At 42.6% G+C, this 27,049-nt stretch overlaps 1 protein-coding gene across 1 annotated transcript; it reads right to left on the reverse strand.

Annotated features, from left to right (window-relative positions):
- Window positions 1–821: 821 nt before the first annotated feature.
- LOC113906552 (homeobox and leucine zipper protein Homez-like) lies at window positions 822–2,350 on the reverse strand. The gene is given in 1 exon segment (XM_027564849.1): window positions 822–2,350. A coding segment is annotated over 1 exon segment (1,224 nt). The 5' UTR covers window positions 2,246–2,350; the 3' UTR covers window positions 822–1,021.
- Window positions 2,351–27,049: the final 24,699 nt, after the last annotated feature.

The following is a 27,049-nucleotide window of genomic DNA, read 5'->3' on the forward strand; positions in this document are numbered from 1 at the left end:
TGAGTGAGCTTGGACTTGAATAACAGAAGGGGAGCTTCTTCCTTAAGCTAGGTGAGAGAAAGTAAAACATTTCAACATAGGTATATGGTATGTCAGCTCTTTGATATCACTGAGGTGGTCATCCGATTCTTTGAAAAAATAAAAACAACTGCCCTTGTTTTATAAATCTAGTCTTTACAGGATCAGAGGTGTAGCTCCAAAAATAATTCAAACCCACCAATTTTAACACTCCAAAAACCTCTCCTATTTGATTGTAAGAGACCTGTAAGTATTGAGGGAAAGGGAGGAGAGAGGGTAGGCAGCAGTCATCCTAGAAGGGACTTGCCTTTCTCCTCCTATACTTTTGAGATGCAAATATTCTACCTGATCTTCTCCAGGAACTCTTATCTCTGCTATCTTTTTAAAATGCAAATTTCAGGAAAAGGTGTAGCAAAAGACTAACAGAAATCTTAAGTACCTTCTCCATAAATATTAGGAGTCTAAGGCAAAGTCTAGCTACTTAAATAGAGTTTCTTGACAAACCTTCCCTAAAATCCTTCTTACTGTTAGATTTTTTTTTTTTTTTTTTTGCATTATGCATGAACTTGTGCTCAGAGAGAAATGGGGTGCAAGGCAGCCTTATATGCCGGGAAAATGCCGGGACTGGAGTCGTATTAGAAACTTTACTCCTCCTTTACAGAACTCCATGGCTGTGGGCCAAAGCCTAGCCTCTCTGTAGAACAGTAAGGGGAAAGAACAGGGATATGAAAAGAGCAAGAGCCTTTTCCCAGACCCACAGCAAGCCCCTCATTGAGACTGGAGGCCTAGATTTCTGCCCACCCGATCCCCACCTCGTTCTGTACTCCATGGTCATCCTCCCTGGTCTACCCTTACTATACCCCTGTCCCCCATCCTCAAGAACACAACGTTTTTCAGTTTTTTGCCACAAGGTAAGTTAAAAAAAAATGTGGTTTCTTTGTTTAAACAGTTACTCAGTTGGTTTGTCTTTTAGTAACAGACCTCCCCTCCCCCAGCCTCCCACTCAGTCCTGGATGATCACATCATCGTCATCATCGTCGTCGTCCTCCTCCTCCTCCTCTTCACCATCTTCTGGCAGTTCCTCCTCCTCCTCTTCCTCCTCTTCATCTAGACAGACCACCACTTCAGCTGGCTCAGGTAATCGAGAGTCAAACCAATCCAGTACCTGCTGGGTGCTAAGCCTTGATGCCTGACTCAGTTGAGGGATATCACTTTCCCGGAGCTGTTGGTGGGTTGCCCAGTACCACTCCAAGGGTCGTATATCCGGTGGGGGTGGGGGATTTGGCAGAGGCGGTGTCTCAGCCCATTCATTCAAGGAGCGGGTTGAAGGTGGTGGTGTGGGAACTGCTGGATCCTGGAAACTAGAGGCACCAGGTACTGCATTGTCCCGAAACCACTTTAGTTGCCCATGCTTCAAGGCATAGCGTGTGTCACCAAATCACTGAATAATCTCAGGCCGAGGTAAACCAGTGATCTGCTCTAATTTATGGTAATCCTCTCGCCGTGCCCATTGGCACTGTAGAAAAAACGATTTGAGGATAGCCAACTGCTCTTTGGTTTTGCGCTTGGTCTTTCGCTGGCGTTGCATGTCTGGGGAAAGATACTCTGCAGGGCCAACCCTACCTGATGCTGAGTTATGCCTTAGCCCCTGGGGCCAGGCTGGCTCCAGCTGTGGGGGTAGTGCCTGTTCATTGGGTGACAATGGTTGTGGGGCACAGCCCAGTGGCTGAAGGGGCTTAGAGGTGGCAGGAGCTCCATTAGCCAGTCCCTGGAAAGAGGAAGAGGTAGAGGAAGGAGGAGTCACATTAGATGCTGACTCCTTCTTACAACTACTGGCAAGTAATGAGATGGATTGAGGCTTATCCCGAGCACGGGGCTGGTGGACAGCTGTGGCGTGGTTCCAGGAAGCAGTAGCTAGGCTGTGTGACTGGTCGGGACACCTGCCTGCCTGCTCCTTGGAGAGGCCACTGCATTGATGATCCTGCCAAAATTGTGATTGGTGGGGAAATGCCCCACTGCCAGGTACCATCAAGGGCTCCTTTGCTTTCTGGTGACTCAGTGACTCCTCAGGCTCTACCTTCAATCCTTTCATCTGGGTGGGCTCGCTAAGAGTCAGGGGCACTATTCCAAGACCAACTTGTTCCGGAGGTAGCACAGGAGAAGGAGGCATTTCCCCTGGCGGCCGCCTGCAGTCCAGCCCGGGCGGCGGCTCCCAGCCTCGCACCATGGGCCGGGGGGAAAGGGGGAGAAAGGGCAGGGGGCCTCCGGGGTGAGAGTGGGGTTGCTGCCCAGCGCGGCCTGCTCCGAGCCCACCCGCGCGGAAGGCCAGGACCGGGAATGCCCCCCCTCCTCCCCGCCCCCGAGAGCGCGCCTGCTCCAGCGAGTTGGAGGCGGGGCGGATGGGTGGGGTGGGCTCCAGGGGTGGTTACTGTTAGATTTTTATACTCCACTGCCCTGATGATTAAAGATGTTATCTGGTATGAAATTTTAATGAGTACATCAAACTTTCAAAAGGAAATGGCTTATTTCTGCTGAGTCCTTTGGTCTGATTCAATCCATAAAGGAATGCCAAAACAAGGGATAACCTCAGTTATTAATTTCTTTACCACTATTGTGGCAACAACTAATGTAATCAGATGGTGTTCAGTCCATCCTCTAAACATGTAAATGACAACCAAACAGTGAGTACAGCGTAAAGCTGGGGGCAAATCTATTAAATCCATCTGGAGTACCACAAAGGAAAATGTGGGGTGATGGAGAGTTCTCCTACAAATTTGGTTAAGATTTACAAGTAGCGCACTGAGAAATAATTTGGTCAGAAATTTTGTGCATGCCAGGGCAAAACCAATGGTCTTTCAGTTCCTTAACTATCCTCCCCCTACAGACTATATCATCCAGAGGGGTAATAAAGAAGCTAGATTCAAAATGTTACAATGATTTTGTAACAAGGGAGAATAGAATCTGACTCCATGTTGGATATGTTTCTTTTACATTAACCTTTGCTCCCCTAAGGTGACCAAGCAGGAGATATTTTGCAAGACTTACAGACTTTTTACTTTACTTCCTCACCTCCTTCCCCTCTGTTCTATAAGAGCAACTAGTATCCTGACTCTGATAAGATGGTACTTTAGGACACTAGTTTGTCATCTTCTCAGATGCCTGGCTTTTCAAATAAAGTTGTTATTTTTTATCTCGACACCTCATCTCCCAATTATTGTCCTGTTGTGTGGCAAGCAGACCAAGCTTGGACTCAGTAACAATTTAAGATGATTGGGAGGTTTAGGTAAAAAAGCCTGCTCATAAGTGGTTTGTCACTGTATAAAGTGCTATGTCCTATGGATTTGTAATACAGACAAACATATTAAAAAGCAGAGACATCACTTTGCTGACAAAGGTCCATATAGTTAAAGCTGTTCTTTTCTAGCAGCCATGTACAGATGTGAGAGCTGGACCATGAAGGAGGCTGAACACTGAAGAACTGATGGTTTCGAACTGTGGTGTTGGTGAAGATTCTTGAGAGTCCCTTAGACTGCAAAGAGATTAAACCAGTCAATCCTAAAAGAAATCAACTATGAATATTCAGTGGAAGGACTGATGCTGAAGCTCCAATACTTTGACCACCTGATGCAAAGAGCTGACTCAAAGAGCTGGGAAAGATTGAAGGCAAAAGGAGAAAGAGACAACAGAGGATGAGATGGTTGGATAGCATCACTGACTTGATGGACATGAGTCTGAGCAAACTCAAGGAGACAGTGAAGGACAGGAAAACCTGGCGTGCTGCAGTGCATGGGCTTGCAAAGAGTTGGACACAAATTAGCGACTGAACAGCAAGATAGAGCACCAGGAACAAAGAGATGAATGGCGAGCCTAACATAAGACTAGCATGTGCATGTGTGCTACAGAAGCTATGTCAATCAAGGCAGTTGCTGCACACACCACATATAAGCCTGGGGGCATTCCTGATCCCACAGTGTCTAACGACATGAGAAATGGTAGACCATGTCTGAGAGACAAAAGACTAAAATGTCTGAAACAATCCCATTACTTTCATGACATTATAGATTAAAATGTTTGTCAAAGCTAGGTAAACAAAGAGCCAGGAGTGTACATGAAGCTGATTTTAAGGCTTCAGAGGAGGCAAATGCCTCTGAAGGCCAGAAAATAAGTTCTGGGATAATATCTGGAAGAAGGGCATTCAGACTTTTAGCAGGGCTACAAAATTTGGACTCTACTGGTTGCAACAGCCAGCTGCCCCTAAAACTTTATGTAATTGCCTCTTCATTTGAGGGAGAAGTATGGACAAAGTTGACTTAAGACATTTGGGGGTGAGCTTCCAAATGCCTTGAGATAAGTTATGTCTTAAGTGGGTAACAGTCATTTGGACTCACTAAAGTTTATATCTGGAGGCCTTCTGGCCTCATTCAGCTAGTTCTTTTAGGAGGATGAAGCAATCTGTAAGAGCCTCCAGCTTAGTTTGATCACAAAGCAAAAGGTCATCAACATACTAAATAAGCGTGGAGTCTTGGGTAAATGCTACAGAATTAAGTCTACTTTAAGGATCTAAGGAAATATTGAGGGAGATTCACAATATCCCAGCCCACAAGTTCAAGTGAATTATCTTGCTTTACACAGTTACGCAAAAAGAAACTATGAGTCAGGGTGCAATGGGATTGAGAAAAAGGTTAAACAGAGCTAACTTTATTAGAAACCAATTCCTGCTGTGTTTGCAGGAACTGAGGAATTACAAAAGGTTTAGATTCTTAGTGTTAGTTGCTCAGTCATGTCCTACTCTTTGCAACCCTATGAACTGTAGCCTGCCAGGCTCCTCTGTCCATGGAATTCTCCAGGCAAGAATGCTGGAGTGGGTAGCCACTGCCTTCTCTGGGGGATCTTCCCAACCCAGGGATTGAACCCAGGTCTCTTATACTGCAGGCAGATTCATTACCACCTGAGCCACCTGACTGCAGCTATGAAATTAAAAGAGGCTTGCTCCTTGGAAGAAAAGCTATGACCAACCTAGACAGTATATTAAAAAGCAGAGACATTATTGTGCCAACAAAGGTCCATCTAGTCAAATCTATGGTTTTTCCGGTAGTCATGTATGGATGTGAGAGTTGGACTATAAAGAAAGCTGAGAACCAAAGAATTGATGCTTTTGAACTGTGGTGTTGGAGAAGACTCCCGAGAGTCCCTTGGACTGCAAAGAGATCAAACCAGCCCATCTTAAAGGAAATCAGTCCTGAATATTCACTGGAAGGACTGATCCTGAAGCTGAAACTCCAATACTTTGGCCACCTGATGCAAAGAGCTGACTCATTTGAAAAGACCCTGATGCTGGGAAAGATTGAAGGCAGGAAGAGAAGGGGATGACAGAGGATGAGATGGTTGGATGGCATCACCGACTCAATGGATGTGAGTCTGAGTAAACTCCAGGAGTTGGTGATGGACAGGGAAGCCAGGCGTGCTGCAGTCCATAGGGTCGCAGAGTTGGACACGACTGAGCAACTGAACTGAACTGAACAGACACAGGGGCCACCTTTTCAGCTTCAAAGTTTACCAAAATCAAAGGTTCCCTCTCTTGCAGTAATATTTCAAAGCAAATGATAGGGTTTTTAATGTGCATTCTAAATCATTATCTTCAAATTTTTACTTAAGAGAACTTAAAGGAAAGCACTCCTTTTTCCTAGTAAAATGTATCCCTATTCACCTGATAGGTGATGATTTATTAGAAAGTTAAGAAGCCCATATTTAACTCTGAAGGGGGAAACACTTTTAAATTTGAAAGATCAAATTGCCTTTAGCAAATAATGTTTGTGATCCATGAGGAGAGTGACATAGAACAAGAAAAACTGTTAGGTAGTACCCGAAGAATTATGGGTACTTGATCCAACAGATACAGGAAAAGTACAGTCTGCATCACCCATTAAAATTACTATGGGCCAAAATAAACCCCACCCAACATTCGTCAATACCCTCTGAGGCAGGAAACCATAAAGGAATAAAACCCTTGATAACAGCTTATAATAAGAAAGGGCTTACTGTGCCTTGGCATTAGTCCTTATAACAAGCCCCATTTTGCCAGCTAAAAAACCTAACAGCAAGGGTTGGAGATTCATTCAAGATTTGAGCTCTATCAAAGCTATAACTGTTGCTTATCATTCTGTAGTGCCAAAGCCCCATTCCTTGCTGTCCCAATAGTCCTAAAAGCAGTGACTTCTTTTCAGGGAAATATCTCTGCAGTGTTTTTTATAATATCCTTGTATAGCCTGATGACCAATATCTCTTTGCCTTCACTTGGAATGAGCAGCAACATACATGGATTGTAATGCCACAGGGTTATACTGAAAACCCCATTTACTTTTCTCAGATATAAAAAAGGACTTAGACCATCTGGTTTTCCCTCATAAGTCAATTTTGATATAATATGTAGATGATTTGCTGTTGTATTCAAATTCTTTGATAAACAGTCAACAAGACTATTTTGGAGTTACTTCAGAAGCTATCAAAGGGACATAAAGTGTCCAAAGAGAAATTAAAGTTTTATAAAGATAATGTGAAATATTTAGGTCATATGATATTTAAGAAGGACTTTAAATTGATCGCTGTGTGCATGTGCTCAGTCTCATCCTACTCTTTGTGGCCCCATGGACTGTAGACCACCAGGCTCCTCTGTCCATGGAATTTTTCAAGCAAGAACACTGGAGCAGGTTGCCATTTCCTCCTCTAGGGGATCTTCCCAACCCAGGGATCGAACCCAAACCCACGTTTCTTGTGTTTCCTGTATTGGCAGGTGGATTTTTTTATTGGGAATAAAAATACTGGGAATCCCTTTAATTGATCTAGTTAAGAGTAAAAGTCATTCTGGCATTCCTTGTTCCAAAGACAAAAAGGCACTTAAGGAAATTCTTAGACCTTGCAGTTTACTGAAGGAACTGAATTCCAAATTTTTCTTTAGTGGCTCCACCATCACATAATTTGCTTTAAAAAGACCAACCTCAGTGTTTTTTCTTGGAAACAGAACATTCTGAAGCCATGGAGGCCTTTAAAAAAAAAAAAAAAAAAAACATCCTGGCAAAAGCCCTGGCCTTGGGACATCCAAATTATGATTTACTCTTTTTTCTCTTTGTACATGAAAACAAAGGTGTCCCTACACAGGAGTATTAACCCAGCAACACAATGGTTGTATTAGTTGCTCAGTCGTGTCTGACTTTTTGAGACCCCATGGACTATAGCCCACCAGGCTCCTCTGTCCATGGAATTCTCCAAGCAAGAATACAGGAGTGGGTAGCCATTCCCTCCTCCAGGGGATCTTCCCAATCTAGGGATTGAACCCTGGTCTCCTGCCTTGCAGGCAGATTCTTTATTGTCTGAGTCACATCACAGCCAACGGCCAGATTCGATGACTAAGGGCCACCCCCCTTATCTCTGGGCAGTCACAGCAACAGCTGTGCTGGGTCAGACCACAGAAGAGATAGTCATGAATCACTCTCTCCTTGAATTTTTTATCTCCTCAAATTTATCTTCAAGAAATCCCTATGGATAATTCTGATTTTGTATTATCCCCTGATGGTTCAAATCTGCAGGAATCTAATGGAAAGTACCAGGTTGACTCTGAAACTGTTACTCCAGTGTCTACCCTTGAAAACGTTTCCTTGCCTAATATATCTTCTGCCCAACAGACTAAATATACAGCACTAACAAGAGCCTGCCAGCAGTCAAAAGGAAAATCTGCTAACGTATACATGCTGTGCCTTTGGGGTGGCACATGATTTTGGTATCCTTTGGAAGTAAAGAGGATTTTAGCATTTTCAGGACAGCCTATCAAAAGCATAAGACAAGTAGTAGAATTACTATATGCAATTCTGCTATGAGTACACCTGCTATCATTAAGGTATCAGGTCACCAAAAGGCTGAGACTGCAGAAGCAAAAAGAAACTTTTGCCAATCATGGTGCCAAGACAGCAGCTTTACAAAATAACAACCACCACCAAATAACCATTGCCTTTCCTTTCAGCCTCCCAGTAAACTTACACTGACATACTGTTAAAGAAGTCAGGGAATGGTGCCAGAAAAAGAAAAAAACACTTGAGCACAGAAGGGAGGAAGACTCAACTTCAACAAAGAGCTGTGGACAGGCCCATACAGGAAGCCTATCCTGCTGCTGCTTTTGCTGCTGTTAAGACACCTCACTTGTGTCCGACCCTTTGTGACCCATTGGATTGCAGCTGTGTCTCTTTTGCCTCTTGCACTGGCAGGCAGGTTCTTTACCACTAGCGCCACCTGGGAAGCCCCACCTATCCTTCTGCTGCTGCTGCTGCTAAGTCACTTCAGTCGTGTCCGACTCTGTGCGACTCCATAGACGGCAGCCCACCAGGCTCCCATGTCCCTGGGATTCTCCAGGCAAGAACACTGTAGTGGGTTGCCATTGCCTTCTCCAATGCATGAAAGTGAAAAGTGAAAGTGAAGTCGCTCAGTCGTGCCCGACTCTTATCGACCCCATGGACTGCAGCCTACCAGGCTCCTCTGTCCATGGGATTTTCAAGGCAAGAGTACTGGAGTGAGTTGCCATTGCTTTCTCCGTCATTACTCCCAGACATAACCAATTAGATCAAATCTTATTTTCAATAAGCAGTCAGCACTTCTCAAATACTTGGAGCTTAATATACTATTTTACAATCATTCATTAGAAACTCACTGGAACCCAGATAAGATGGTATTATGGGATAAACAATATTTCTCGAAGCTTTCTTTTATAGTAGCTCAGGAGGTCTATTAAGATGTACCACTTGTCCAAAATATAACCCGAAGAAGCCATTACACAGTCCTCAAGGAGATTTTCCAATATCTGCAGGTCCCTTTGAAATTTGGTAGATTGATTTCATACAAACGTCTCCCTTTCAAGGTAATCAATACGTTCCTGTTATGATCTGTATGTTTTCACACTGGGTTGAGGCATTCCCATGCATAGGGGCCACAAGGCAATCAATGGGTAAACTGATTTAGAAATTTATTCCCATTTGGGGAATTCCCTCAGAACTACACAGTGATAAAGAAATTCATTTTACTGGACATACTGTTTAAAACATTTGTAAGATTTGGTCAATTATATAGCATTTCTATTATGCTTATCACCCCCAGGCCTCTGGTTTAGTAGAAAGAACAAGTAATGAACACCCAGTCAACCAAAAATAAACAAAAATTTTTTTAAAACTTAATTAGTTAAAATGACAGATGCTTATTTCCACCTCTTTTGGCAAACATCATTTGTCTCCCTTCTAGATTATCACAGAAAGACCAATGAGACTGAAAGAAGAATTATATGAAACTATATTATTAAAAGGGGATATGTTACATTATTGAAAGTGTTTAATTGAATTATTAACGGGACATTCTAAGCTTGTGTCTGAAGCTTGTCATAGTAACTTATCTTTAAATGAAGATCAGTTGTCCATGACCTATAACTAAGAAACCATGTATACTAGAAAAGGCATTTTTTAAAGGACTCTCTCTAACCTAAATGGAAGGGAGCTTAGTTCTTTTAACTAGCTCACACAAAGAAAAACTGAAGGGAACTGATTCCTGGATTCATATTTCCCACATAAAAAGGGCCGCTGCACCAGATTGGTCTGTAGAGACAACAGCTGACCTCAAACTTACCTAAAACAATGCTGTAACAGAAAAGAAACACCCACACCAGGATGAGAAGACGATATCAGAAGCAGACAGCTAGCCCAAGATGCCGAATCCTACCTGTATGATTATAACATTTTCTTGATTCTTGGACTCTTGCACACGACTCAAATGTTTTTCTGTTCATGAGCACGATTTCAGAAATCAATCCAATTGTTGGCTTTGTGGTCAGTTACTTACATCCATTATCTCTGGTTTACATTTGTGGGTTTCTTCTTCCCAAGGCTCTGATTGGACAGCCCTTAGAAAAATTACTTTAAAAGAAAGAAATTAAAGCACTATCCAGACCTCTACTGCTCATACTAGATGGGACCCCCCTCACTTGGCCAATCAAACACATTTATTCTGATTCTGGTCATAAATATGAGTTTTTCTTTAAAGTTACTCAAACTGAATGAGAACAAGCAAACAGAAAACATAACCTTCCAATTATTAGGAGGGTTGTAACAATGAGTCAGTCGAGTCTGACTCATTGGAACCCCATGGACTATAACCCACCGGTCTCCTCTGTCCATGGGATTTTTTTCAGGCAAGAATACTGGAATGGGTTGCCATTTCTTCTTCCAGTGGATCTTCCCAACCCAGGGATTGTATCCACATCTCCTGGATCTCCTGCATTGGCAGGTGGATTCTTTACCTCTGACGTACCTAGGAAGCCCTTTATTAGGAGGGGACCTCCCTCAATTATGGGAGGGATTTATATAGCTAACACCAGACTATGGTCATTTAAGTTTAAAGGCCTCCCTATGTTGGGAACTATTAAATCATTTTAAAGATAGCCTAATAAGACTAGAAAATTATGCTAAGTACCTTATGAAAAATTCCAATACATCATTTCCCTTAAAGATAGCAATTGGCATGGAACAGATTGGGTCAGGCAACCAGAAATATACCAGGTTGCACCCACTGGAACTTAATGGCTTTGTGGCACTAATGTATGGCCCTGGCTTCTGCCAGGGTGGATAGAAAGATATATTTTAGGATTCCTTTGGGATCAAGGCCACCTGCATGCCAATTCAGACATGACCTCAAAAAATTTCCCATTAATATAAACTCAATAGATAAAGAGATCTGTATTTGACTGGTGTGATCATTTAGGAGACATTTTTGTGCATTCAATAGGCCTGGAAGATGTAATTGCCCACAGCAAAGCCTTAACAGAATTCACCCAAAAGGCCTTAAATGGTAGTAACCAGACTATTAACTAAGTGAATTCTGAGATCTCTATGACGAGGAGGAAAATGGCTACAAAATCACTTTGCCCTCAATATTCTTACAGCATCTCAAGGAGGCACCTATACTATATGGTAAGTCCCCTAACATATGAATGAGTTCCATTCTGAGAGCACACTCCTAAGTCCAATTTGTTCATTAAGTCCAACAAAGTTAACCTAAGTATACAACTAACACAATCAGCTAAATAGTACTATAGTTTATAATACTTTTCACATAAAAAATAAACAAAGAATAGAACATTTTTAATGTTAAAGTACCTTGAAAAATACAGTAGTACGGTACATCTTTTCACTTTAGTCTACTCTCAATTGTTTTCACTTTTTTTTTCAATTATTTCCATCATTATCACCTGGTGCTTCTTAGCAGGACCAGCTACATCACCACTGCTTTTATGCTTATTTTCAGACATCCTGGGCTTGACATAAAGATACTGTACTACTGTACTCTACACAGTAAAGTACCAGAAAGCACAAGCACTTGTAGAGGATGCACACACAGGCAGTGTACACCAGACACATGAACTAGCTCACAGGATCACACATGGGAACACACGTGCACATCTTTCCAAATTCACACCTTGACAGTTCACATGTAGGAGACATACGAAATTCACATTGAATACTCTACTGCACACCATGCAAATCCTCCAATATAAGGCATCTAATGACTTCCATGAAAAATCAGATTCCTGCCTTAAGAGATCCACTTCCTAGTCTTGGTGACCTCTTAGGGAGCCGGTTTGATTCTGGAGGCTCATGGCTTAAATCTCTACTTTTGAACTTTATTAATGTTACTAGCTGTATTACTTGGAGAAGGAAATGGCAACCCACTCCAGTGTTCTTGCCTGGAGAATCCCAGGGATGGGGAAACCTAGTGGGCTGCCGTCTATGGGGTCACACAGAGTCGGACATGACTGAAGTGACTTAGCAGCAGCAGCAGCCTTAAGAGATCCACTTCTTAGTCTTGGTGATCTCTTAGGGAGCTGGTTTGATTCTGGAGGCTCATGGTTTAAATCTCTACTTTTGAACTTTATTAATGTTACTAGCTGTATTACTTGGAGAAGGAAATGGCAACCCACTCCAGTGTTCTTGCCTGGAGAATCTCAGGGACAGGGGAGCATGGTGGGCTGCTGTTTATGGGGTCACACAGAGTCGGACACGACTGAAGCGACTTAGCAGCAGTAGCAGCAGCAGCTGTATTACTTATATGCTATGTCATAAGATTATTGTCTCTTGCATTACCAATGAATAATCAAGCCTCTGACAAAATTAATTATGGCTAACTATTTTGAGGCAGTTGATCATATATATGACTCTACATAGAATAATGGTAATAGTACAACTCTAGATATGGGATGAAGCAACAAAGGAAAACATTTCCTGGATTACAAGCCACTAGTCAGTAAAAGAGGCAATTCAGAGAATTTTAGATTATCCACAGGGTCTAATTCAAAAATTAACACACTGAGTCACCTATCAAGACAATCTTCCACTGATCTAGAAATGAGCCTTCCTGGCACTGTGGGACAAAATTAGTCTTGAACTACCTCCCAAACATTGGTTGAATTTATGACTAAAAGGAGGCAGTGTAGACAAAGAATGTCACCTGTCATTTCAGTAAACAAACAATGCTGCAACCATGAAGCCATGAACCACGAAACAGCCCTCCCCATGGTGCACCAGAGAGGATTCAGGACGGGAGAAAAACCAGGATACTGGTCCTAGATAGCCAAGGTGCATATCAGAGGAATAATTTCAGTAATTTCAATAATCTTCCCATACACAGAAAAGCACTAAAATCATCGACTTGAGATGTCTGTTATTTGTAATTAGCAATAATCTTTTTTCCCCCAGCAAAACTTCTACACATCCTGGCACCTCCACTACCTCTATGCAACAGTACCTCAGAGCTATCTGAGAGGCCGCCATCCCAGGCTATAGTCTTCAGTAAGGTTCCTGAATAAAATATAATTTTAAAGTTTTAGGCGGTGGGTTTCCCCCCCCCCCCCCACCACCAATTGAGGTTGAGTCAAAGTCTTTGTGAGCGAGTTTAAGAATAGCCACTAACCTTTCTGAATCTCTCTGGAGATAAGATCATTTTACAATGTAAAAGATCAGTTTCTGTTCAAGGGATGTGAATTCTCTGTGGCAGGGCTCTGGGTACATCAGGAAGGGACACTGTACATGAATTTCTGGAGTTGGCAGAGCCTGCTTTATAGAACCCTGGGAAATAGGAAGAGTCATAAGGGACATAAAATGAGTCTTCCTGCCTTCCTGGTTGTATCTACAAAAGTGACTTCCTGGCTATTAGCACTTACACAAGTGACCTGTATACCCTTATCTTGGAGGTCACACCTGAGTGCCCTCTCTAAAGTCTTCTTAAAAAAAAAAAAAAAAAACGAAGCTAAAATAGGCAGCTGGATGTTTTCTGGAGAAGCCAGAGTCTTAGGATCTAAGGGAAATGCCTGAAGTTTTGAAGTAAGGAGACAGGGATCAAGACCATTCCCATAGAAAAGAAATGCAAAAAAGCAAAATGGCTGTCTGGGGAGGCCTTACAAATACCTGTGAAAAGAAGAGAAGTGAAAAGCAAAGGAGAAAAGGAAAGATATAAACATCTGAATGCAGAGTTCCAAAGAATAGCAAGAAGAGATAAGAAAGCCTTCTTCAGCGATCAATGCAAAGAAATAGAGGAAAACAACAGAACGGGAAAGACTAGAGATCTCTTCAAGAAAATTAGAGATACCAAGGGAACATTTCATGCAAAGATGGGCTCGATAAAGAACAGAAATGGTATGGACCTAACAGAAGCAGAAGATATTAAGAAGAGATGGCAAGAATACACAGAAGAACTGTACAAAAAAGATCTTCATGACCCAGATAATCACGATAGTGTGATCACTGACCTAGAGCCAGACATCGTGGAATGTGAAGTCAAGTGGGCCTTAGAAAGCATAACTATAAACAAAGCTAGTGGAGGTGATGGAATTCCAGTGGAGCTATTCCAAATCCGGAAAGATGATGCTGTGAGAGTGCTGCACTCAATATGCCAGCAAATTTGGAAAACTCAGCAGTGGCCACAGGACTGGAAAAGGTCAGTTTTCATTCCAATCCCAAAGAAAGGCAATGCCAAAGAATGCTCAAACTACCGCACACTTGCACTCATCTCACACGCTAGTAAAGTAATGCTCAAAATTCTCCAAGCCAGGCTTCAGCAATACGTGAACCGTGAAGTTCCTGATGTTCAAGCTGGTTTTAGAAAAGGCAGAGGAACCAGAGATCAAATTGCCAACATCCCCTGGATCATGGAAAAAGCAAGAGAGTTCCAGAAAAACATCTATTTCTGCTTTATTGACTATGCCAAAGCCTTTGACTGTGTGGATCACAATAAACTGTGGACAATTCTGAAAGAGATGGGAATACCAGACCACCTGATCTGCCTCTTGAGAAATGTGTATGCAGGTCAGGAAGCAACAGTTAGAACTGGACATGGAACAACAGACTGGTTCCAAACGGGAAAAGGAGTTCGTCAAGGCTGTATATTGTCACCCTGTTTATTTACCTTCTATGCAGAGTACATCATGAGAAATGCTGGACTGGAAGAAACACAAGCTGGAATCAAGATTGCTGGGAGAAATATCAATAACCTCAGATATGCAGATGACACCACCCTTATGGCAGAAAGTGAAGAGGAACTAAAAAGCCTCTTGATGAAGGTGAAAGTGGAGAGTGAAAAAGTTGGCTTAAAGCTCAACATTCAGAAAAGTAAGATCATGGCATCTGGTCTCATCACTTCATGGGAAATAGATGGGGAAACAGTGGAAACAGTGTCAGACTTTATTTTTCTGGGCTCCGAAGTCACTACTGATGGTGATTGCAGCCATGAAATTAAAAGACGCTTGGAAGGAAAGTTATGACCAACCTAGATAGCATATTCAAAAGCAGAGACATTACTTTGCCAACAAAGGTCTGTCTAGTCAAGGCTGTGGTTTTTCCTGTGGTCATGTATGGATGTGAGAGTTGGACTGTGAAGAAAGCTGAGCGCTGAAGAATTGATGCTTTTGAACTGTGGTGTTGGAGAAGACTCTTGAGAGTGCCTTGGACTGCAAGGAGATCCAACCAGTCTATTCTGAAGGAGATCAGCCCTGGGATTTCTTTGGAAGGAATGATGCTAAAGCTGAAACTCCAGGACTTTGGCCACCTCATGCGAAGAGTTGACTCATTGGAAAAGACTCTGATGCTGGGAGGGATTGGGGGCAGGAGGAGAAGGGGACGACAGAGGATGAGATGGCTGGATGGCATCACTGACTCGATGGACGTGAGTCTGAGTGAACTCTGGGAGTTGGTGATGGACAGGGAGGCCTGGCGTGCTGTGATTCATGGGGTCACAAAGCGACTGAGCGACTGATCTGATCTGATCTGATCTTTGAAGTAAGATACAGGAAACTAGAGATCCAGATCTTCCTGAGGGTCAGGATTAGGAAGGTGGGGATATAGGGGAGTTCAGGAGAGAGGAAAGGGGGAATTTATATGATATTTGGCTTTTAATTTTTATTCTGACTTTTGTTCTTTCATTTTATTAAGGGATTCCCTAAGGGTAGCCACTGTACTTCTTTGGGTTTTCAATCTGATCTTCCCATAAATACCAATAAGGCAACTGTGAGGACATAAATACCAATAAGGCAGCTGTGAGGACTGAAAGCTCTCTAAAAATTTTTTCACATATGGAAGATTTTCCAATTCAAAAGATCTATAATCTGGCCATCAATGAGCAAGATCTTCATTACTGTATGTAGCCCAATAGTGACTCAATCCAATAAGCCTACTTATGGAAAGTCCAAGAAGTACCTACCAGGCTGAGTAAATTTTACCATGGACACAGGAGCTATCCCTGGTGGGAACACAGATGATGTAGTCGCCATGATCCAAAGGTTCACTCCCCAAAACAGTCTAAGGAAGTAAAAACTTTTGTTGTACAGGCATTAAGAATGGTGTAATGAAAATGGTGTCTCTGGTCTCCCACAAAAATGTGGGGCACCTCTAGTCACAAACCCACTAATTTATGGCACCAGGAAGATTCTACTGGAATGGACAATTCCAACACTAACAAGCAACAAAGGCTGACACAACAGAGGCCTTTATGGACTAGGTCCCCTATGACACACTGCCCTGAGGAATGGGATAGCTGGCAAAGATTGCTGCTTGTTATTTCATGTCCCAAAACCCCAAGCTCCTCAACTGGCCACCCGATGCACCTCAGTAAATTCACCTACCAGATGGAAAAGACCAGAGAGGGTTTTCTCTTGGTTTTCTCACACCAAGCTCTTTGGGACATACAGCAAGACAGAAAGAAAAACCTCATCTGTTTTTTGTTTTTTTCTTCTATGCACATTAACAGATCTAGCTAAGCACTGGGATTTTTGGAGCTACACTAATGAGTAGCAGGGTAGGGGAGTGTGTGGTGTTTTACAGAGTATCTCACGACATGGTCATTTTCTCGAACTTGGTGGGTAAACCATCTAACCCATACCTTGACCAACTTATCTTCTATGGGTGCCTTCTGGAGGCGGTGCCTTCTTTGTTGTTGTTGCTGTTCCGTCAATAAATCAAGTCTGACTCTTGTGTCCCCATGGACTGCAGCACACCAGGCTTTCCCATCCTTCACTATTTCCCAGAGTTTGCTCAAACTCATGTCCACTGAGTCAGTGATGCTATCTAACCATCTCATCCTCTGCCACCTTCTTCTCCTTTGCCTTCAATCTTTTTCAGCATCAGGGTCTTTTCCAATCAATACTCAGGTGAATACCCTAATGGCTGTCAAATGTTCAATTTGTGACCACCAGTGTATAGCTCTGGCTTCCAAGATATCCCTTAGCATAGCTTATACTTCACGTATATGTTAATCCACAGCAAAGTTTGTCTAAACAGATGCCAGTCTGGTGAGATCAACAAACTCACCAGACTTCAGGGCCAGTCCAGACAATAGGCTTGTAGAACCTCTGCCTGCATCCTACCCTACGTAATTTCCTTCTTATGACAAATGACACAATAGACAGAGATAAAGGAAGAAAGTGACTATCTCTTAGAGGAAAATATCAACCAACAAAGAGTGTGCTATCAAATTTCCAAAGAGTTGCTGAATCCAAGGAACTAGCTCTACAAATATTTTCAACTGCTAATCTAAATTTAGAGAGAGAAATAAGATCCTCACCACTTTCATTCCATCAGACCTTGCACACTGAAAATCTGGGAGACTGACATGGTAAGAGATTTTACCTTTTGCCAGTGCTTGCCAGATGCCCCAAGATCTCTTTCTCCATACCAGTCTTCAGGAGGAAGCAGTTTCTCAATCAGATTCTGCCAGCTAGTGAAGTACTCCCCTGACTCCACCAACTGTGGGGGAAAGAATTTCCCCTTTTTCCTCTTAGTTCTTTTGGCTGGCAATTAAAATGACATAAGCCAGGTTAACAGGAGAAAATCAAATAGCATAAAGAATTCAAAAGACAGTAAGGCAAGATGAGGTGTATATACTACAGACTAAGTCTAAGGAGGCAGGGGTCTGGGACTTCAAAGGGAAATAAGGTAATTCATAGGAAGATTAACAGAGTTAATGTTTGGAAAAACATCTCTCTGAAAGAGATGGGAATACCAGACCACCTGACCTGCCTCTTGAGAAACCTATATGCAGGTCAGGAAGCAACAGTTAGAACTGGACATGGAACAACAGACTGGGTCCAAATAGGAAAAGGAGTTCGTCAAGGCTGTATATTGTCACCCTGCTTATTTAACTTCTATGCAGAGTACATCATGAGAAATGCTGTGCTGGAAGAAGCACAAGCTGGAATCAAGATTGCTGGGAGAAACATCAATAACCTCAGATATGCAGATGACACCATCCTTATGGCAGAAAGTGAAGAGGAACTAAAAAGCCTCTTGATGAAAGTGAAAGAGGAGAGTGAAAAAGTTGGCTTAAAGCTCAATATTCAGAAAATGAAGATCATGGCATCTGGTCCCATCACTTCATGGCAAATAGATCGGGAAACAGTGGAAACAGTGTCAGACTTTATTTTGGGGGGCTCCAAAATCACTGCAGATGGTGACTGCAGCCATGAAATTAAAAGATGCTTACTCCTTGGAAGGAAAGTTATGACCAACCTAGATAGCATATTCAAAAGCAGAGACATTACTTTGGCAACAAAAATCAGTCTAGTCAGGGCTATGGTTTTTCCTGTGGTCATGTATGGATGTGAGAGTTGCACTGTGAAGAAAGCTGAGCGCCGAAGAATTGATGCTTTTGAACTGTGGTGTTGGAGAAGACTCTTGAGAGTCCCTTTGACTGCAAGGAGATCCAACGAGTCTATCCTAAAGGAGATCAGTCCTGGGTGTTCATAAGAAGGACTGATGCTAAAGCTGAAACTCCAGTACTTTGGCCACCTCATGCAAAGAGTTGACTCATTAGAAAAGACCCTGATGCTGGGAGGGTTTGGGGGCAGGAGGAAAAGGGGACGACAGAGGATGAGATGGCTGGATGGAATCACTGACTCAATGGACGTGAGTTTGGGTAAACTCTGGGAGTTGGTGATGGACAGGGAGGCCTGGCGTGCTGCAGTTCATGGGGTTGCAAAGAATTGGACACAACTGAGTGACTGAACTGAACTGAACTGAAATAAATATTTGCTGAGCTGATGGAGACAATGGGGCACAGAGAGAACTTTGACCAAACAGGCCTTGCTAGGTTCCTCCTGTCTATCACACCTAGTTCATACTTTTCTATAGTTATTTATAGTGATAGCTCCTTCCTGGGATAGTCCTTCTGTTTTAAACTCTTTTAGGCAGTGAGGGGAAAGAAGCTCAAAGATTCTTCCTGAGTCTTATTGGCCTTGCTTGTTTCCAGCTTAAAATAATCCACATGCCAAGAGGTACATCTTGGGCAGCCTGCCCTGAACCCCACCAGTTGTTATCAATGGCCTGACTAGATGGTCAGGCAGAAAATAAATGGAAAACTTGGCTATTAAGGAATGCTCACATGGGGCAGGGCCCCTCTGGAAATTATTATGGCAATTTGAGGGTACACTAAAGTAAGACATGTCAATACCCATCAGAAGAACCACATTTCAGGAAGGTATCTGGAATCACTGAGTAGGTTTCCTGGTGCATTCACTTGGGGTAGCCACCTCCTCCATTAAATGAGTACAGTACACACATGGTCTGAATGGGGGATTGCAACAATCCATACATGGTTTGAATCTAGATCTCTCTCTCTCTCTCTCACCCTATGAGGAACAAAAATGTCAGGAAAAAAAAAAAAGGACCATTCTGTGGTACTACTAATGCCACTCCCATATCCACCCCTTGATTCCTGGATTGTGAAACCTGGCTGTGGAAGAAACAGCATCATATATCAGATTCAGATCATATATAATCTTCTGTAGAACCTTAACCCAGCCTACCAAGGAATTATTACCTAGCTAGTGCTATATAACTAGTTCTTAAAAGGCCATTCCACCATTATCTCAAGCCAGCTACTTCAAGATAGTGAGGAACATGTTAAAGAGTACTGAATATCATAAACATGGGCCCATTGTCACAATTAATTTTCTGTGAAATGAGTTTCTTGAACAAAAGTAATACTGTGTGGAATACCATGACAATGGATAGGCATTCTGTAATTCCACAGATGACAATTTAGGCAGAATCACTGTGTGAAGGAAAGCCAAATCAATATCCACAGTAAGTGTCTATTCTAATAAGAACAAAACATTACCCTTTGCATGATGGGAGAGGTCCAATATAGCTGGGGAATGGTGTCATATAGGGACTCAGTGTTGGCACTGTAGTTAGGTGTGACCATAGCCAGGTCATATCTGGTGGGTGAAAGTCTATGCTGCTGAGCTACGTAAAATCTCCAACCTGCCACCGTGACCACACTGTTCATAAGTCAACTGAAAGATGACAAGACTTCCAAGGTAAAGAGGCTGACGGTTATCCACAGAATGGGTCACCCTATCCACTTGATAGGGACTTCCCTGGTGGCTCAGACAGTAAAGAATCTGCCTGCAATGCAGAAGACACATGTTCAATCCCTGAGACGGGAAGATCCCCTGGAGAGAGGAATGACAACCCATTCCAGTATTTCTGCATGGTAAATTTCATGGACAGAAGAACTTGGAGGGCTACAGTTCACGGGGTCACAAAGAGTCAGACACAACTGAGAGACTAACAAACACATCCCTTGATCAGTCAGTCATGTCTGACTCTTTCCAACCCTATAGAGTGCCGCACATCAGGCATGCCTATCCATCACCACTCCCAGAACTTGCTCAAACTCATGTCCACCAGGTTGGTGATGCCACCCAACCATCTCATTCTCTATCATCCCCTTCTCTTCCTGCCTTCAATCTTTCCCAGCATCAGAGTCTATTCCAATCAGTCAGTTCTCTGCATCAGGTGGCCAAAGTATTAGAGTTTCAGCTTCAGAATCAGTCCTTCCAACAAATATACAGGACCGATTTCCTTTAAGATTGACTGGTTGGATCTCCTTGCAGTCCAAGGGATTCTCAAGAGTCTTCTCCAACACCACAGTTCAAAATCATCAATTCTCTGGCACTCAGCTTTCTTTACAGTCCAACTCTCACATCCATACATGACTATGGGAAAAACCATAGCTTTGACTAGACAAACATTTGTCAGCAAAGTAATGTCTCTGCTTTTTAATATGCTGTCTAGGTTGGTCTAGCTTTTCTTCCAAGGAGCAAGCGTCCTTTTCATGGCTGCAGTCACCATATACAGTGATTTATCAGCCCAAAAAACTAAAGTCTCTCACTGTTTCCACTGTTTCCCAATCTATTTGCCATGAAGTGATGGGACCAGATGCCATGATCTTAGTTTTCTGAATGTTGAGTTTTAAGCCAGCTTTTTCACTCTGCTCTTTCACTTTCAAGAGGCTCTTTAGTTCTTTACTTTCAGCCATAAGGGTGGTGTCATCTGCGTATCTGAGGTTATTGACATTTCTCCCAGAAATCTTGATTCCACCTTGTGCTTCATCCAGTCTGGCATTTCACAAGATGTACTCTGCATATAAGTTAAATAAGCAAGATGACAATATACTGCCTTGATGTACTCCTTTCCCAATTTGGAACCAGTCTGTTGTTTCATGTTCAATTCTAACTGTTGCTTCTTGACCTGTGTACAGATTTCTCAGGAGGAAGGTAAGGTGGTCTGGTATTCCCATCTCTTGAAGAATTTTCCACAGTTTGTGGTTATCCACACAGTGAAAGGCTTTGGGGTAGTCAATAAAGCAGAAATAGATGTTCTTCTGGAGCTGTCTTGCTTTTTCGATGATCCAATGGATGTTGGCAATTTGATCTCTGGAACCTCTGCCTTTTCTAAATCCAGCTTGAACATCTGGAAGTTCACGATTCATGTACTGTTGAAGCCTGACTTGGAGAATTTTGAGCATTCCTTGGCTAGCTTGTGAGATGAGTGCAACTGTGCAGTAGTTTGAACATTCTTTGGGATTGTCTTTCTTTGGAATTGGAATGAAAACTGACCTTTTCCAGTCCTGTGGCCAATGTTGAGTTTTCCAAATTTGCTGACATACTGAGTGCAGCACTTTCACAGCATCATATTTTAGGATTTGAAATAGTTCAACTGGAATTTCATCACCTTCACTAGCTTTATTCATAGTGATGCTTCCTAAGGCCCACTTGACTTCCCATTTCAGAATGTCTGGCTCTAAGTGAGTGATCGCACCATCATGGTTATCTGGGTAATGAAGATCTTTTTTGTATAGTTCTTCTGTGTATTCTTACCACCTCTTCTTAATATCTTCTTCTTTTGTTAGGTCCGTACCATTTCTATCCTTTATTGTGCCCATCTTTGCATGAAATGTTCCCTTGGTATCTCTAATTTTCTTGAAGAGATCTTTAGTCTTTCCCATTCTGTTGTTTTCCTCTATTTCTTTGCACTGATCACTTGGGAAGGCTTTCTTATCTCTCCTTGCTATTCTTTGGAACTCTGCATTCATATGAGTATATCTTTCCTATTCTCCTTTGCCTTTACTTCTTTTCTTCTTTAAGCTATTTGCAAAGCCTCCTCAGACAACCATTTTGCCTTTTTGCATTTCTTTTTCTTGGGGATGGTCTTTATCACTGCCTCCTATACAATGTCATGAACCTCTGTCCATAGTTCTTCAGGCACTCTATCAGATCTAACCCCTTGAATCTATTTGTCCCTTCCACTGGATAATCATAAGGGATTTGATTTAGGTCACACCTGAATGGTCTAGTGGTTTTCCCCACTTTCTTCAATTTAAGTCTGAATTTGGCAGTAAGGAGTTCATGATCTGAGCCACAGTCAGCTCCTGGTCTTGTTTTTGCTGACTGTATAGAGTTTCTCCATCTTTGGCTGCAAAGAATATAATCAATCTGATTTCAGCACTGACCATCTGGTGATGTCCATGTGTAGAGTCTTCTCTTGTGTTGTTGGAAGAGGATGTTTGCTATGACTAATGGCGAATTAGTCATAATGCTATGACTTTGCATTTCTCAGCAAAACTCTGATAATCTTTGCCCTGCTTCATTTTGTACTCCAAGGCCAAATTTGCCTGTTACTCCAGTTATCTCTTCACTTCCTTCTTTTGCATTCTAGTCCCCTATAATGAAAAGGACATCTTTTGGGGGGTGTTAGTTCTAGAAGGTCCTGTATGTCTTCACAGAACTGTTCATCTTCTTCAGCATTACTGGTTGGGGCATAGACTTGGATTACTGTGATACTGAATGGTTTGCCCTGGAAATGAATAGAGATCATTCTGTTATTTTTGAGACTGCACCCAAGAACTGTAATTCAGACTCTTTTTTTGACTATGAGGGCTACTCCACTTCTTCTAAGGGATTCTTGCCCACAGTACTAGATATAATGGCCATCTGAGTTAAATTCTCCACTCCAGTTTATTTTAGTTCACTGATTCTTAAAATGTCAATGTTTACTCTTGCCATCTCCTGTTTGACTACTTCCAATTTACCTTGATTCATGGACCTAACGTTCCAGGTTCCTATGCAATACGGCTCTTTACAGCATCAGACTTTACTTCCATCACCAGTCACATCCACAATGGGGTGTTGTTTTTGCTTTGGCTCCATCCCTTCATTCTTTCTGGAGTTATTTCTCCACTCTTCTCCAGTAGCATTCTGGGCACCTAAGGACCTCAGAAGTTCATCTTTCAGTGTCATATCTTTTTCTCTTTTCACAATGCTCATGGGGTTCTCAAGGCAACGATATTGGTTTGCCATTCCCTTCTCCAGTGGACCCCGTTTTGTCAGAACTCTCCACCATAACCCATCTGTCTTGGGTAGTCCTAGTTTCACTGAGTTAGACAATGCTGTGGTCCATGTGATCAGTTTGATTAGTTTTCTGTCACTGTGGTTTTCATTCTGTCTGCCCTCTGAGGGATAAGGCATAGAGGCTTCTGGAAGCTTCCTGATGGGACAGACTGACTTGTGGGGGAAACTGGATCTGTTCTGACAGGCTGGATCATGCTCAGTAAATCTTTAATCCAATTTTCTGTTGATGGGCAGGGCTCTGTTCCCTCCCTGTTGTCTGACCTGAGACCAAACTATGGTGGAGGTAATGAAGAAAGTGGCAATCTCCTTCAAAAGGTCCTGTGCACGCACTGCTGCACTCAGTGCCCTCAGTCCTGCAAGCCACCGTTGACCCACGCCTCCACCAGACTCCTGGACACTCACAGGCAACTCTGGATCAGTCTTTTGTGGGATAACTGCTCCTTTCTCCTGGGTCCTGGTGCACACAACGTTTTGTTTGTGCCCTCCAAGAGTCTGTTTCCCCAGAACAACACAGAAACTCTTGTTTCTCCAGAAACAAGAGTCTTTTCACTGAACAACCATCGACAAGAGAATGCTGGATCCCACCAAAAAAAGATACTCCACATCCAATGACAAAGGAGAAGCCCAGCAAGATGATAGGAGGGGCGAAATCACATTTAGAATCAAACCCCATACCCATCAGAGACGCTCAGAGGGCTCAAACAAAAATTGCGTGCACCAGGAGACCCCACAGAGACTGAGCCAGACCTGCCTGTGTTTGAGTGTGTCCTGTGGAGGTATGGGTCATCAGTGGCTGTGGCATGGGCTCTGGGTGCAGCATACCTGGGCGTGACATAAGCCCTCTCTGAGGGAGTCACCATTAATCCACTTGATGATTAAAAAAAAAAAAAAAAACTCTGTTTAGGTCACCCTTTGATGAGCATTTGCCTGGACACAAAGATCTTCATGTCTTTTGCCCACGGAGAGAGGTCGATCCACATACCTTCCCCCAAATTTCCTTATCATCAATTTTTTAATCATGCTTACTCCAAGTCCCTGACCATCTGGCCAAACCACTGGTCACAGTCCATGAATCAGTGTATAATTGCAAATCTGGCCATTCCTCCTTCTAAGTAAAGTTCACAGCTAGACACACTACTCAGAGTTCTGAAAGCTCAGAGGATTGCTCTTCACCATGGCACCTCAGGGAATTCTCAGAAAGCAGCTGTACTACAGCTCTCCACATTCCAATGCTACTTGTGTTTCACACGGAACCCTCTGTAAACCAGGCCTAAGTCTTTTCTTCCTCCATCAACTGATCACAGGGAACTCCCCAGGAGGTTATACGTGTAGGCTGGGAGAGAGAAGGCAGTGGAGTAGGAGTAGATACCATGGAAAATTGAGCTACTTCTTCATATAACTTATGCCTTCAGGGCCTCCTCAGGCCCAGTGACATATATACCACTTCCACTCAACGATTCAGTGCTGCTGCGCATACCCCACTTTGGAGCCCAGTGGATCAGATTCATGGTGGGCAGCTTGGTAACTTGATGGCCCATGGTTAAATGTTCAGTCTCTACTAAGGCCAAGTGGCAGGCCAAGGTCTATTTCTCAAAAGGAAATAAGTTATCCATAGAGGACAGTACAGCTCTGCTTTAAAATCCTAAGGAACTAGCTGTAATTTACCTATAGTGGTTGAGTTGATAAGTCATGTCTGACTCTTATGACCCCATGGACTGCAGCCCACCAGGCTCCCCTGCCCATGAGATTTCCCCAGTAATAATACTGGAGTGGGTTGCCCTTTTCTTCTCAGGGGATCTTCCCAACCCAGGGATCCTAGGAGCCTGCCAAAGGCTCCAATCTGGCTACCCATCTGCCACTGACACTTCAAGCACCACTGGATCAAACAGCACAAGTGGTAAAGCAGCTTGCAAAGCAGCCTGTATTTGTTGCAGAGCTTTCTCTTATTCTGGGCTCCATTAAAAACTAGAAGCCTTTTGAGTCACTCAGTAAATGGGTCAGTGAAACACATCCAAATGAGGAGTATACTGCCTTCAAAATCCAAAGAGACTCACTAAGCACTGTGCCTCTTTTTGATTTTAGGACAAGAAAGATGCAACAACTTATATTTTATTTAATACCCTAGGAGTATTTTGACATGCCCCACACCACTGGGCCCTTAGAATTTTCACGGAGGTTGACTTTCCATGAACTTTTATTGGATTTATTTCCCACAGACTGGTATGCAAATATCTTACCAGTTAGTCCAGAGTAGTTGTTATTAATAATTCTTCTTGCTCACTTAAGTCAATTAGTATAATGTCATCAATATAAAGGACCAGTGTGAATTCTAGTCAGAAGGAAAAGCAATCTAGAGCTCTGTGAACTAAATTATGATACAGTGCTGGACAGTTGATATACCCTTGACATCAACTGCAGCACTGCCTTCCCAGCACATCATCTACGACAATATGAAGAGCAGGCATCCCCAAGTCCCGGGCCATGGATGAATACTGGTCTGTGGCCTGTTAAGAATCAGGCCACACAGCAGGGGGTGAGTGCCAGATGAGCAAGTGAAGCTTCATCTGTATTTATAGCTGCTCCCTATTGCTCACATTATTGCCTGACCTCCACTTTAGATCCTCATAGAAGTGTGAACTCCACTGTGAACTGTGTGTGCAAAGGATCTAGGTTGCACACTTCTGATGAAAATCTAATGTCGGTGAGTTGTATAATCTAATTACAGTGAGTTGTATAATTATTTCATTATGTATCACAATGTAATAATAATAAAGTACCCAAAAAATGTAATGCACTTGAATCACCCTGAAACCATCTCTGCCCCAAACCATGGAAAAACTGTCTTCCATGAAACCAGTGCCTAGTTCCAAAAAGGTTGTGGACCACTGACACAGAGTACTGCCAACCAGGGAAGCTAAACTGAGCTTCATTGTCTAGAAGTTTTAATTGAGATTTCATTACATAGGCAATGATTGATCAAATTACAGTCTATGAAGTTGAATTCAATCTCCAGGCTCAACATTACCTCCCTGGATGTCAGGCTGATACCTTGCTGGCTCAAAGTTCCAACCTCTATTCACTCGGTGGGTCTTTTTGACTTGGCCAGCTTCTTATCCTGAGTCATCTCACCAGCACAAACTATCAGGATCCACCATGAGTAACAAATATTTTTTGAGAAATCCCAAGGATTTAAAAGCTACTTCCAGGAACCAGGGATAAAATCCAGCCAAAATTTTGTTCCAAGGGTTTACAGGCTCTCTCTCAGGAACAAGGCCAAAGGCCAGCTCAATGGTTTATTACAGCAGCATATACCTGTGAGGGAGACTTCTGCAAAACATGGGATCATAGACTCTTTTTTTTTTTTCTCTCTCTCTCTCTCATTAAGGAAAATTCCATGGCAGATCAAACCAGAATCAAGACTGGCACTCTGACTGGGCTCCTTGATATTAAGTATTCTTTGATAACATGATTTCTTAAAGTAAATCCACAGTACTCCAACATATGGACATACCATTTAACTATTTCCCTACCAACAGCTATTTGTTTTCAGCTTTATTCTACTTTGAAGAACATTTTGATGCTTAGGGATACAAATGATTGAGTTGCTCTGTATCAGGCAACATAGAAGGCTCTTCTAAAAGAAGTTTATATCTAAATTTTTTCTAATGTTTAAATAGTTAAAAATTATATAATCCCTGCTTGTGCTCAGTTGTGCCCAACTCTTTGTAACCCTATAGACTGTAGCTTGCCAGGCTCCTCTGTCCATGG

The sequence above is a fragment of the Bos indicus x Bos taurus genome, chromosome 16 (genome assembly GCF_003369695.1).
Source record: "Bos indicus x Bos taurus breed Angus x Brahman F1 hybrid chromosome 16, Bos_hybrid_MaternalHap_v2.0, whole genome shotgun sequence".
Lineage (NCBI taxonomy): Eukaryota > Metazoa > Chordata > Mammalia > Artiodactyla > Bovidae > Bos > Bos indicus x Bos taurus.